We start from the raw sequence: 13,557 nt of genomic DNA, 5'->3' as shown, positions 1-13,557 counted from the left end.
AGAGGAGGCTGATAAAAATATATTACCTCCAGCAATCACGGCTAGACTTAGGAATCAGAAACCATCAGCAAGGATCCATCAGCGCTATCAATATTTTATTTTTTCCAGTTTTCACAGTCTAGATTTCAGACATATGAGCAGGCTAAAAGGACAATTGGGTCAAATTAATTCCATCTGAAAAGAAGTAATATTACAAGGGGGATTTTTGATTATACGGAGCAATTGTACCAAGAATGGTGGCATTGTTCCTCTTGCTGCTGATTCTACTGCCTCATGCAATATGCAAGCCTCCCATTGTTAAATGCCATGTCCATGACCCATGCACTCCACTTCATCAGTATCATCAGGAAGGAGATCTCATCATTGGTGGCATAGCCTCTCACAGCATCATCGTCTCCAGTTCAATAGCATTCACTGAAAACCCCCCACCAACATTGCTTGAAGAGATAGAGTAAGAACTGAATAATTTCTCTTCTGTATTCTGATTCCTTCTTTGGGCACTGGAGTGATCAGTTTTAGAGGGGGGGGTGGCTAAACTTTGGCCCTGCAGTGGTTGTTGGACTCCATCAGTTCCATCAATAATAATGGACATAGTAGAACAACAACATCTGGAGGGCCACGGTTCTCCGTCCTTGACCTAGAGGCAGAACTAATGTTTGGGTCGAAGGAGATATGTTATAAGAGAAATGTGATCAGGACGAATTTCCACAAATTTGAAGAAAATGTTGCCACTTCCCCCACTGATTTAAACATTCAGGTATCATATGAAGACATGTAATATTGTTCTGTAAATAACTGTATCACTTTTGCGTCAGGGCTCCAAGACAATGAAATAAGGGTAGGACTTCTACACAGATGATGAAGCCAGCATTAAAAAATGTGTATCAGGGACATTTTAAAGGCAATTTCTTCCCCTTTAAAAAAAAGTTAAATAAATGCTGTAAAATATAATACTAATGAGGATGATGTAGAACCGTGTTGTGATAAATTTACAAGGTGTTACATGCTCTTCTGATGGAAAATGAAACTCTCTTTTTAGAGTGGTGACTAAGAATTACCAGCACATCCTGGCCTTGCAATTTGCAGTGAAAGAGATCAACGAAAACCCTCAGCTCTTACCCAATGTCACCTTAGGTTTCCGCATCTATGACAGCTATTTCAATGCCAAATGGACCTCTCATGCCACAATGTTACTCATATCCACACTGGAAACATTTGTCCCCAACTACATCTGTGACATCAAGAAAAACTTGATAGCCATCATTGGAGGACTCGACTCCCAAACTTCCCTTCATGTGGCAACAATCTTGGATATCTATAAGGTTCCACAGGTGAGATATGCATCTCTTTGTCAACTTACAGGAATTTAACACATCTAGATATATTCTGATAAATGAACGCACACATTTCAAATAATCACGTGGGCCACGCTAATGGCAGATCCAAGTTAAGAAATCAAGTATAGATAGCACATATATTATTGCTTCAGACATCCCTTTTGGCCTAGCCAGTTCCTGATAAATGATAACAGCTCATTGGCAGGTGAGTATCACTTGGCTTAGCAGAAAGGGCTTAGCATGGGCAACCCAAAGGGCAAGGATTAGAAGGCCCAATTGGAAAATGCCCCAACAGTGCTCTTAATACACAAATCTAATATAAAAAAGTTATTGTTGCTTCTGTCTCTTTCTCCTACTCTCACAACTATGTTTAGCTCATATATGGCCCTGCTCCAGTGATGAATGAAAAACCCCCAGACCTTTTCTTCTACCAGATGGTGCCCAAGGAAACCCACCAGTATAAGGGAATCCTGTCTTTGCTTCTGCATTACAGGTGGATATGGATTGGGATCCTAACTTTCTATGATGAGAATGCAGAAAGATTTGTGCAAACTGTGGTTCCCCTTTTTTCCCAGAGTGGCATCTGTTTTGCCTTCATAGAAAGAAGTCACAAATCTACTTATGTCACTGAAATTAACGATATGTTTAAACTGGGGGCAAAAATAAATGACAGAATAAATGATAGCAAAGCCAATGTAGTGTTGGTTTATGGAGAATCATATGCGCTGGCATTTTTTAGATGGTTGCCTTACCTATCAGAACTGGAACAAAGTTCAAATAAGCCAAAAGGTAAAGTGTGGATTATGACAGCCCAGGTAGAGCTCACTTCTTTTGTCTATCAACGGACTTGGGATACAGAAATACTCCATGGGGTTCTCTCATTCACAACTCACTCTAATGAACCACCAGGATTTTGTCAGTTTGTCAAGAGCAAAACCCCTTCCAACCCGAAAGGAGATGGCTTCATTTTGGACTTCTGGCAACAGGCATTTGGCTGTGTATTTCCAAATCGAGTGGTTGGCAGTGTGGAGGGGGATATTTGCACTGGGCAAGAGAAGCTGGAGAATCTTCCTGGTCTTTTCTTTGAAATGAGCATGACCAGCCACAGCTACAACATCTACAATGCTGTCTATGCTGTGGCCCATGCTTTACATGTCATGTCTACATCCCGAGGCAAACTCAGACCAGTAATGATCAGGGGAGGAGTGAAGTTTCCAAATCAGCTGCTGTGGCAGGTACTGGGCTGAACACACTTCCTCACAGAGGTTCAAAACATGTTCTGTTTGCCTTTTCTATCTGTCCATTTGGTTAACTGTCATTATCCCTATGCAACCACAGCAGGGGTCAGCAACGTGAGTGCAGCAATGGTCTTGAAATCTTCTCCAGATGCCCTCAAAACCACTTCCTCTATTCACTGCCCTTTGGCCATGAGATGCACATAGAGCCAGATGGGAACTTCTTCACATGCTTTTCTAGCTTCACTTTCAGCCCACTGGACTTCGCTGCCTATTAATATCAGACAGAGACCTTCACTGTATTCATTTAGGCACCTGCTTAAAACATTTTTGTTTAGGCAAGTCACATGGGTGTTGACGTATTTTAATCTGCTTACATTATACTGCTAATTTATATTATTTTAAATATTTTAAATTTCTTCTTTTAATTGGTTTCAGCTTAAAGTAGAAATACTGAAAGAGAACTAAAGAAAATGAATTCCATCCAAGCATGATATAGCCAATTTCTAGACTTTGCCTTTATCACCATCACTTCTTTAACCTGTTTCTTCAACTATTAATAGTAACCTCTTAGATGAGCATGGGATTGTTTTCCCATTTACCTCTGAAGTCAGTGTATAAAAGGAATGATATATCACGTAGCATAGCATATAGTGTCTATAGAGAGCAACGTGATGTATTTTAGACAACAAAATGGACAGAGCACCCACTTTCCACTAATAAACTATTTAGGGCTGTGTGTGCATTTGCTGCAGGAGATCTTAAAAATCTGTAATTTGAAATGAACTTCCAAAAGTGAGAAATACCTGGCTATATATGAAAATAAATCTGCTTTTCTCCAAGATTGATATTTGGAAACCTGCCATAAAAAGTGAACATCATGGTTATCTCTTGCTAAATTGAAGCCTTTTCTATACTTTCTCTTTCTATCCAGCTCCATCATTATCTGAGGAGTATCTCATTTAACAACAGTGCTGGGGATAAGATTTCCTTGGACCAGAATGGGGAGATACTAGCTGGATTTGATATTACCAATTGGATCGTTTCCTCCAACCAATCCTTTCAGAGAGTGAAGGTAGGAGGGGTGGATTCCCTGGCTCCTCCACATCAAGCGTTGACCATCAATGAGGGAGCCATAAAATGGCACAATTGGTTTAACCAGGTAGGATGTGAACATCAGCCAATTGTGACTTTAAACACTTTAACATAACATACAAAGATAATTTCATTATACATTCTTCAGCCTTTATAAAATTGGATTGGAGTAAAGATTAAAGATAGAACAAGCTATGTATTAATGTTATAAGCTGAATGCACAGCCTCTATACTGGTTCTTTTAACACTGGAAATGAATGTATTAATTGACAATTTAAAGAAGTGAATTCTATTGAATTCTATTGAATATATTGTTATGAGTTTGGAGGATCAGTCTGGATTCAATCCTGGTTCCCATTCCGTTTCTGGGATCCTGCATCAGTGAGAGGAGAACACATAAAGGGAAGCTTGCAGAACTAGTTTAAATAAAGCCATATGTTTAAATGTTTAAATAAAGCCATATATGCTCAAGACTCTGTGGTCTCCACTGAGCTTACTTAAAAGGAAATCTAAGTCCTGATTCTCTCATTGCTCAGAGCCTGGTGTAGCATATAACAATATAAATGCAAATTACACTCAATGGGCCAACCTAGATAGTATCTCAAATACTTGGGCTGCCACACATCTGTGCCTATATTTATAACAATGCTGAGAGAAGGAAGAAACATGATGTGACATCAGCTTTTACATAACCCCCGTAACAAAAACCTAATCCCTATAACTTCTGGTTGTTATATTGCTAGACAGAACAAAAGAACAATGTAAAGTCATTGGTGTTTAATATAGTCTGTTCAATATCAACCACAAGGAAGTCCTTACCCACTTCTGTACCTCAGTACCCCTTGGCTGTCACTATGAATCATTCTCTGGGGCATCTGAATGCTCCTCCTTCGATACTGATATTAAGCCCACAAATGAATAGCTGAGTGGAGAATTAGATGCCACCATCTCCTGGATAGAGAGCAATGTCTCTCTATTGTGGCTTTGCTAAAAGACCCAAGGCAAGAATGTGGGATGCTATAATACACATTGCACAAAAACACTTTTGATCAGACCACATGGATTGAATTTTAAACAAAATATTTCGTTTAATTAAAAAGATCTTTTAAAAAATAGATGATCGCTTCTAGCTCCCATATTCTTTAATGGGCAAGGAAATCATTAATCATGTAGTTGAACTGTTCCTTTGCAGAATTCACAAATAAAAATAATAAAAAATTAAAACATTAGTCATGTTTGAACCACTCTGACCTTTGCCAAGCCAATGAAAGCGTGTCATTTTTGAGAAGCCTGAATAAATTGCATCAGTGGTTTTCACCAAAATTAGAAAGCAAACCTATGGCTTGCTGGTATAAATATTACACTAAAATAAACATTTCAGTAAAAAAAGGGGGTCCATATGTCAATTTTCAACACTTTCTAAACTGTTGCGCATTTTTAAAAATTCGTATGAATTTTTGACACATTTGTAGACCTCACAAGGCAGATTATGCATCCCACAATTCAAGATTTTAGAATAGCAGGTGTATAACTCTATCTGATGTCAGCTTTGCATTAAGCGACACCACCACAACCCTTTAATGTCACTGTGGCAGAAGAGGTGTGCATACCTAGTCAGAGCCCTGATTAAAGAGGATGTTAAAAACATTACTATCCACAACAGTAACTGCAAAAAACAACGATTTATTGGAGTTTGCACATTGTGTCAATGGGAAATGTCAGAAAATGAGTCCAATTTGGAATTGAAAAACCTATTAAGTGAATTGCTGAAATGAATGTTGTTGCTGTTTTGTAAACCCCTTTTAAGGAAGAGCTTAACTTCCCCTTTTAGCTTTTCTTTGAGTCCACTTATTTTATACATCTCTCTCTTTCATTTGTGTAATAGACACAGCCTAACTCTGTATGTACTGAGAGCTGCCGCCCTGGTTTTTGCAGGAAAGTGAAGGAGGGGGAAGCATTTTGCTGCTACGATTGCATCCCATGTCCAGAAGGGAAGATTTCAGACCAGGAGGGTAACAAATTTACTGTCTATATTTATACCTTGTTGCCTCTAATCGAGAACATGCATATAAAATTATGCAATCACCAGGGTTCCTTTTTACAGCTTATGAAATATTTAGAAATCTAGCAGAAGAGGGACCTAATGAAAGTATGTGTGTGTGTGATAATTTGTGATCTTGAATGCTATTATTAAGGAAGAATCCTATAGCAAACTCCAGCAGCTTGAACAGGATTAGTATAAAGTTGATTTTCAGATGAGCCAGAATGAGCATTCTGTAACAGTTGGATATATCATATAGGGTTGAGACCAGGGTGGGGGATGTACTTAGCATACAACACATGAAGGCTATTCAGCATGGTCACGTGATTTGGAAACCCAACCTAAATTAAGCTAATGAAAAGGGTGGTGTAACCCCAACACTATTTTAAAAGTTTGTTTTCTATCTGACAAGCTTTGGGTAGCTCAAGCAGTGGCAGCCCTGATCCTGAATGCATTTTGCATCTGGTACACTTTATGCTGTCTTAATTTATCCCAGGATTACATTTCATCATCATCTTGGCATAGTATTTGTCCTTATTTGTGAAATCATCTTCTACAGCAGTCCTTGAAATCTGTTTTGACACTTTGACTAGAGATGGCAGAATACCTTTTACTTTCACATATTTTTGCCCATTATTCGGTTGATTTAGTAAATACTTAATTCCTGCATTTTCTCTTGAAATGTGCTTAGACATTTCTTTTTCCCTTACAAACAATATTTCAATGTCCACTTACTTTCTGGTAACATATTTAAACATTTATTTTGATGCCTTGAAACTTCAGAGAATTGTGCCGTAATGTTTGGAGAAGTGTGAAATACTTAAATCCAGAAAACAGTTGAAAGGTGTTGAAAGGTCATAGAATGTTGAAATTTGCAAAAACTGAATTACACAATCACTCCTTAATGAAGGAGTAAGTAAGTGGGAGCAACAAAAACAGTGAGAGGAAAATTTGAGTTGGCTTCTGTATGTAGATCAGGAAGTGGATCTGTGCCCCCCCCCCTTGAATTTTAACACCATCAGTATTCAACATGGTTTCATCATTTTCAATATTAATTGTTTTGAACTCCTTATATGCTTTTGTATTCACAAGATCAAACCTTAATTTTTAAAAACCGGTTCAAAATATTGAAAGAAAGAAACAATAGAGGAAGCGGAGTGGCATGTTGGTCGTTTTTTTTTTTTTTGTGTTTTTTTTTTGATTGAAGAACCATGTTTTTCTTTCTCAGACATGAATGACTGCTATGAATGTGAAGATGAAAAGTATCCAAACAAACATAAGACTATATGTATTCCTAAGCATACAACATTCTTGTCCTTTGAAGAACCTCTGGGCCTCAGCTTAGCCTCTTCTGCTCTTTCTTTTGCTTTCATTACAGCACTGGTACTGGAAATATTTGTGAAGCACAGGGACACTCCCATTGTGAAAGCCAACAACCGGGACCTCACCTACACTCTGCTCATCTCCCTTTTGCTTTGCTTCCTTTCTGCATTACTGTTCATCGGATATCCGGACAAGGTGACATGTCACCTCCGACAAACTGCTTTTGGCATCATCTTCTCAGTGGCTGTTTCTTGTGTGCTGGCAAAAACCATCACTGTGGTTCTGGCTTTCATGGCCACAAAACCAGGATCCCGGATGAGGAAGTGGGTGGGGAAGGGACTGGCGAACTCTATTGTCCTTTCCTGCTCCCTTCTCCAAGCACTCATCTGCACTCTGTGGCTGGTGATCTCTCCTCCATTCCCTAATGCTGACATGAAGTCAGTGGCTGAAGAAATTATACTAGAGTGCAATGAGGGGACGGTGACCTTCTTTTACTGTGTCTTGGGCTACATGGGCTTCCTAGCTTTGGTCAGTTTCACTGTGGCTTTCCTTGCCCGGAAATTACCTGATAGTTTCAACGAAGCCAAGTTCATCACTTTCAGCATGTTGGTCTTTTGCAGTGTTTGGTTATCCTTTGTTCCTTCCTACATGAGCACAAAGGGCAAATACATGGTGGCTGTGGAGATCTTCTCTATCTTAGCCTCCAGTGCTGGGTTGTTGGGTTGCATCTTTTCCCCAAAATGTTACATTATTTTGCTGAAGCCTGAGCTGAACAGTAAGGAGCAACTAATAAGAAGAAAATTTTCTTAAACTGAACATAATACATAGATTAGTTTATATCAGAAGAGAAATTCCAATTCACATATCGAACCAATTCTTTCTCAAAAATCAACTCTTTGTTTAGAAAATGCCTTTGGGTCTCTTCAGTTCCAAGAATATCTATGCAAAAAAATGCAAATATGGATAAAATGAGGAGGATTTGGGATCCGAGTCTTAGAATTTTATCACCAAGCATATTTACTCTCAGGTACACAATTCTGGAGACCCATAACTGAAAGCAACTGTCCAAATTGGGCTGCTTTGGAATATTCCTTTCTAGCACCTCTAGAAAGATGGGCAGGACTTGAGTCTAAATACATTAATACTCGATATTCTATTGAAACAATAACTTCAATTCTAACGAAATGGCACCACATGTCCCCAAAATATACATTTTACCCTTTCTTCCACAACAAAATGCCTTTTGGGGAAACCCATCTTTAGAAATCAGGGGGGAAATGGTTGTATGGAGGAGGTGGATCAATTTGGGTATATTAACATTGTGGATCAATCTGGGTATATTAACATTAGACCTGCTAATAAATGAAGAGGATGAATTTTATACATATTCCATATTAAGAAACAAATACAGATTGCCTACAAATGCTCAATGCAATTATCTCCAGATAAAACACTTGCTAACTGCCATCTATCAACAAGCAGCTTTTACAGCCTCAGAGACCCCAGAGATATTGAAGTAGTTGATGGTTTCTTATGCAATAAAAAAAGCGGCCTTTGACTTATATAAATCTTTGTTACTAGCAAACTAATTTGATATACAGGTATTGAGGGAGGATTGGAATAAGGAATTAGAGATCTCAATTTTGATCACACAGTTGGAAACTGTTTTTACTGCTTTAACAAGGGTGTCCCTGGATGCTGAAGAAATCAAAAGTATGTGTCATTGGTTATAATATTTAGTTCAGAGATTTGTGTGCATCTCTGAAAAGAAGCACCCAGAATCCTCTGCTGGCTAACACTTTACAGGATTTAACCCTCCTCTGCTGTTAGTCAGTGGGAAATAGGTGGTGTGTCTCCTTTCCGTGCCTGCTTCCAACTTTAATCAAGATTTTTAAAACACCAATTAAACATTAACCCTGCCCCCAAATTGCTCTTTGGATGGATGCAGTGCAGGGCCGTTGTTCCCTTCGCCAGCCCAATCCAGGGCCACAGATTTCACACCCAGATCAGGTTGGCTGTGCAGATGCCAACTGAGCATATCTATCACCTGCAAATATCCACTACTTGCCCTCTTTCAACATACTGAGTCCACCATCTTCAGCAATTCCAGATCTACTGTAGCTGCTCACTGTGAACTCTGTGTTTGTTGTTCATAGGCCTTGGCACTGTACTATTCTGCCCTGATAGTCTTCCCCACAAGTATTCCACACTAGAGATGAACAATTTTACCATGTCTAATCCCATCTTACTTTTCTGCTGTGTTAATGTATATCTTGCCCCATTTTAGTGTAGATTTTTTAGGATAAGTTTGTGGAAATCTTTTAAAAACTGCACATAAAAACAGTCACAAAAGATAACACACTGAGTACTATAAGGTTTATGAAGGACCTACTCTATCTCCCCCCCCCCACTTGCTTTCTTCAAAACTGTAAATCTGACAGATAATCTGGGTAAAAATGTTTTGCCATCAGTCTCAAACCAAGGAAGACTCAAGACACCACTTTAAGTTGGGGGAAGGGGCAATGGGCTGGATCCGTGGTGGCAATGGGCTTGAAGAAGGGCCCACTTCTAGTGATCCCATGGGGTTTCCCTGGAATTGTTGAAACCATAGGAGCTTCCATAACTAGGGGTTATGTTTCACCACTTTCTTTTCCCCTTTGAATGAACTCTTATCTCTTGAGATTATGGAGTATGAATGAATTAGAATATTAGAATTAAAATACACCCATGAAAGCATTACATTGCAATGATAATAGCATAGTGGCTGAAACCTCATTACCCACCACCCTACTGTAATTAAAGGTTGCTTTTGAAATTGTCTGTGTTGTGAATTTCTGGGTTTAGAAATGTTTAGGCACCATGTGTTTGACTCACAAAACAGAGCCACCTCTCATACATGCATGTTTAGAGATTCATAGGTAGATTACATGTACATGCATCTCCCAACACCTCCTGGGCACCAGGAAAAAAGCAAAGCCATAATTCTTCTTGTTATTAACTGAGTATCCTCTCCCTCCCTCCCTTCCATATTGGTACATCTCTACTACATTATTTGGTGAAACCTGAACTGAACGATAGGGATCGTTTAATTAGAAGGACGTCTTGAAGAATGCATGAGTTTTGCTTTCCTATATTGTATTGGCCATCCATGACATTGCCACATTGTCTAAATGAGGAATCTGAGGGCGGGGGGTCATTTTATGATACCAAACTCATGGATCAAATTTGCTGATGAAGCTGAAACAGCAAGACAAGGAACTGAACACGAGGTTATCAATGAGAAACAAAGAAAGACCAAGACATACTCAAAGTGAGTTGGAGATAGTGAAAGAGTAGTCCAGCGCATCTATCACTGTTGATGCAGAAGGTCAGGAGACTCCAAAGAACTCCATATTGAAACCTTCATGCATGGCAGTAGGATCCCTGTTGGAGAGCTTTGGGGTCACATTATGATACATCTAATGAAATAAAATTACAATACAGGGATCTGCTACCTTCAAATATTACTCTTTCACCCTGTTACGCCTCTGTTCCACATCCTTTCAGGGCCAAAATGATGTGAGCATCGGCAGTCAAAAGTCCATCAGGCACACACAACATGCTCGTCGCCTGTACACTTAATTGCAACCGGCAATGACTTGGGCTGGGAGGGACTCATAAAGGCCTGGTGGGCTGATTGCTGATGTTCTAGGTTTGGTAGTAAGTTGACAGTGTACCAAATAACCACAGAAGAGACCAATACCAACTTATCACATTGACAGAAGCGTCTGGGCTTTTCTTCAGCCAGACCTCAGTTCTGCCACCTCTCAGATTGAGGTATTCATGCGGAGTTCCGCCACCTCTTTTTCTTGAAAAATAGCACTGAAAAGGAGCACTGGGCTGCGTCCTTGGTGGCACATTATTTTGTTAACAACTGAACTGAACAATAGGGATAGGAATTGAGCACTAGGTTATCAGTGAAAAGGAGATGCAGATCTTTTGAACCAATAAGAATGAGAAACCTCAAGTGAGTTGGAAACAGGGAAAGAGGCGTCCAGCACATCTTTCACTGTAGATGAGAATGTCAGGAGACTCCAATGAACTCCACATTTACTCCTTCATGCATGGTAGTAGGATCCCTCTTGGAGAGCTTTGGGGTCACATTGTCATACATTTAATGAAACAAAATTCTTATACAGGGATCTGCTACCTTCAAATATTATTTATTCTAATGGTATACAATCATTCATTGTACATAAACAGCTCATAGTCTGCTATTTCATGTTTTTGTTGTATATTTTACCATTCAATATTACATCATTTTACATACACTTATGAATTTGGGCTGGGACAGGGGAAAGTAGGCTGCATGTCAGATCATTCTAACCCCTGGATTCAGCAAGTGTTAAAATATAAGCCAGGCTACCTTTCTGTGTTGAGGTGACTGCCTGGGTGATGAGCCATTGCGAGAACAAAGGAAAGGGGGCACTATGTGGGAGAAGAAATGGTTGGAGCCCATCCATCATTTGGGTGGAAGGACAAAGCCTGGGTTTAGAGTTGAGAGTGTGCAGTGATGTGACCTAGAAAGCAGCAAGCTTTCTTTTATTTTATTTTAAAACAGAAATGTTTGATTTCTGTTTGAATCCAAAGGCTACAGCTATGAGAAAAACTAGACCCTACAGGGGTATTAATGCTGTGAATAACACCATCATAGGCTCAGGTCATATAATATTGTAACATTTATAACATTTATTAATATTATAACTTTCCAGGTCAGAATTTTAAGAGGCCAGTGCTATCATCAAACATATTCATTTCCTCCCTCTCTTGAGACCAAAGGGTTGTATTTTCAGTATTTTTTCCCATCTTGTTTATTACTGTAAGGCAAAAGCATATGCAGCTAAGAGGAAATGAAAACTTCTGTTCAGAAAAACACACAAGTGACTATCTTCACTTTAATTATCCAAAGAACTATAATTAATGTTTCCTTGTGTCAGAGCACCTCATGGACTTGCAAAGTACACTATCCAAGCTAATGATAAAGACTGTGAAAGGTATTATAACTGAGCCTTTCAAAGTCTGGTGCCCTTGAACTGTTCTGGTTTACAACCCCATCACCTGCAGCCAGGTTTGAATGTTGTGACTTGTGGTGCAAAACATCTGAAGAAGCCTTACAAAAATATACTACCTCCAGCAATCACAGCTAGGCTTAGGAATCAGAAACCTTCAAGGATCCATCAGTATCATAACTATTTTTTTCATCAGTTTTCACTGTATGGATTTCAGACATATGAACAGACTAAAAGGTCAATCAAGTCAGACTACTTCAGTCACAAAAGCTGTAATAGTTGTAGGGGCATCTTAGTGTATAGGAGAATATTGTACCAAGGATGGTGGCATTATTGGTCTTGCTGCTGATTCTACTTCCTCATGCAATATGCAAATCTCCCATTGTTAAATGCCACATCCATGATCCATACACTCCACTTCATCAGTATCACCAGGAAGGAGACCTCATCCTTGGTGGCATAGCCTCTCACAGCATCATCATCTCCATTGCAATAGCCTTCACCGAAAACCCCCCACCAACATTGCTGGAAGAACTAAAGTAAGAACTGGATAGTTTCACTTCTACATTTTGATTCCTTCTTTGCATACTGCAGAGATTAATTTTAGAGGAAGGGTGGATAAACTGTGGGTGTGCAGTGGTTGCTCGACTCCATCAGTTGCATTAATAATAATGGACATTGTTGGACAGCAACATCTGGAGGGGCACAGTTCTCCACCCTTGTCCTAGAGGCAAAACTACTATTTAGGTCGAAATATATGTGATGTGTGAGAAATGTGGTCTGGAGGATATCCACTAGAAATTGTTTCCACTTTCCACACTAAATTAAACATTCAGGTATCATATGAAGACATGTAATATTGTTGTGGAAATAACTGCATCACTTTTACTTCAGGGCCCTGAGAGAAAGAAATAAGGACAGAACTTCTACACAGATGATAAAGCCAGCATTTAAAATCTACATTAGGGACATTTTAAAATCTGTGATCCCCTCCCATAGAATTTCCCCCTATATTCCTTTTCTACCATTGTAGGCAAGGCAGAGGATCACTTGTAGTGATTCACGTTCAAGAGCTTCCTCCCCTGCAAAAATAAAAAAACCTTAAATAATTACAGTAATAAATACTACTAATGAGGATGGTGTAGAACTAAGCAGTGATAAATTTACAAAGTGTTACAAGCCCTTCTGATAGAAAATGAAACTCTCTTTTTAGTGTGGTACCTAAGAACTACCAGCACATCCTGGCCTTGCAGTTTGCAGTGAAGGTGATCAACGAAAACCGTCAGCTCTTACCCAATGTCACTTTAGGCTTCCGCATCTATGACAGCTATTTCAATGCCAAATGGACCTCACATGCCACAATGTTGCTCATATCCACACTGGAAACATTTGTCCCCAACTACATCTGTGACATCAAGAACAACTTGATAGCCATCATTGGGGGACTGGACTCCCAAACTTCCCTTCATGTGGCAACA

The 13,557-nt window shown here is 39.3% G+C and overlaps 1 protein-coding gene across 1 annotated transcript; it reads left to right on the top strand.

The window, feature by feature from the left end:
• Positions 1 to 233: 233 nt before the first annotated feature.
• Positions 234 to 7,841, top strand: LOC310748543 (vomeronasal type-2 receptor 26-like; the record flags this gene model as incomplete). The annotated part of the gene is made up of 6 exons (XM_083584395.1): positions 234 to 451; positions 1,040 to 1,331; positions 1,772 to 2,572; positions 3,507 to 3,734; positions 5,553 to 5,679; positions 6,937 to 7,841. 6 exons carry the CDS (start codon positions 234 to 236, stop codon positions 7,839 to 7,841), a joined length of 2,571 nt encoding a protein of 856 aa, XP_083440521.1.
• Positions 7,842 to 13,557: the final 5,716 nt, after the last annotated feature.

Source organism: Podarcis filfolensis (assembly GCF_964270895.1).
Source record: "Podarcis filfolensis genome assembly, chromosome: 13".
NCBI lineage: Eukaryota > Metazoa > Chordata > Lepidosauria > Squamata > Lacertidae > Podarcis > Podarcis filfolensis.
This window is presented reverse-complemented; position numbering and strand designations above follow the sequence as displayed.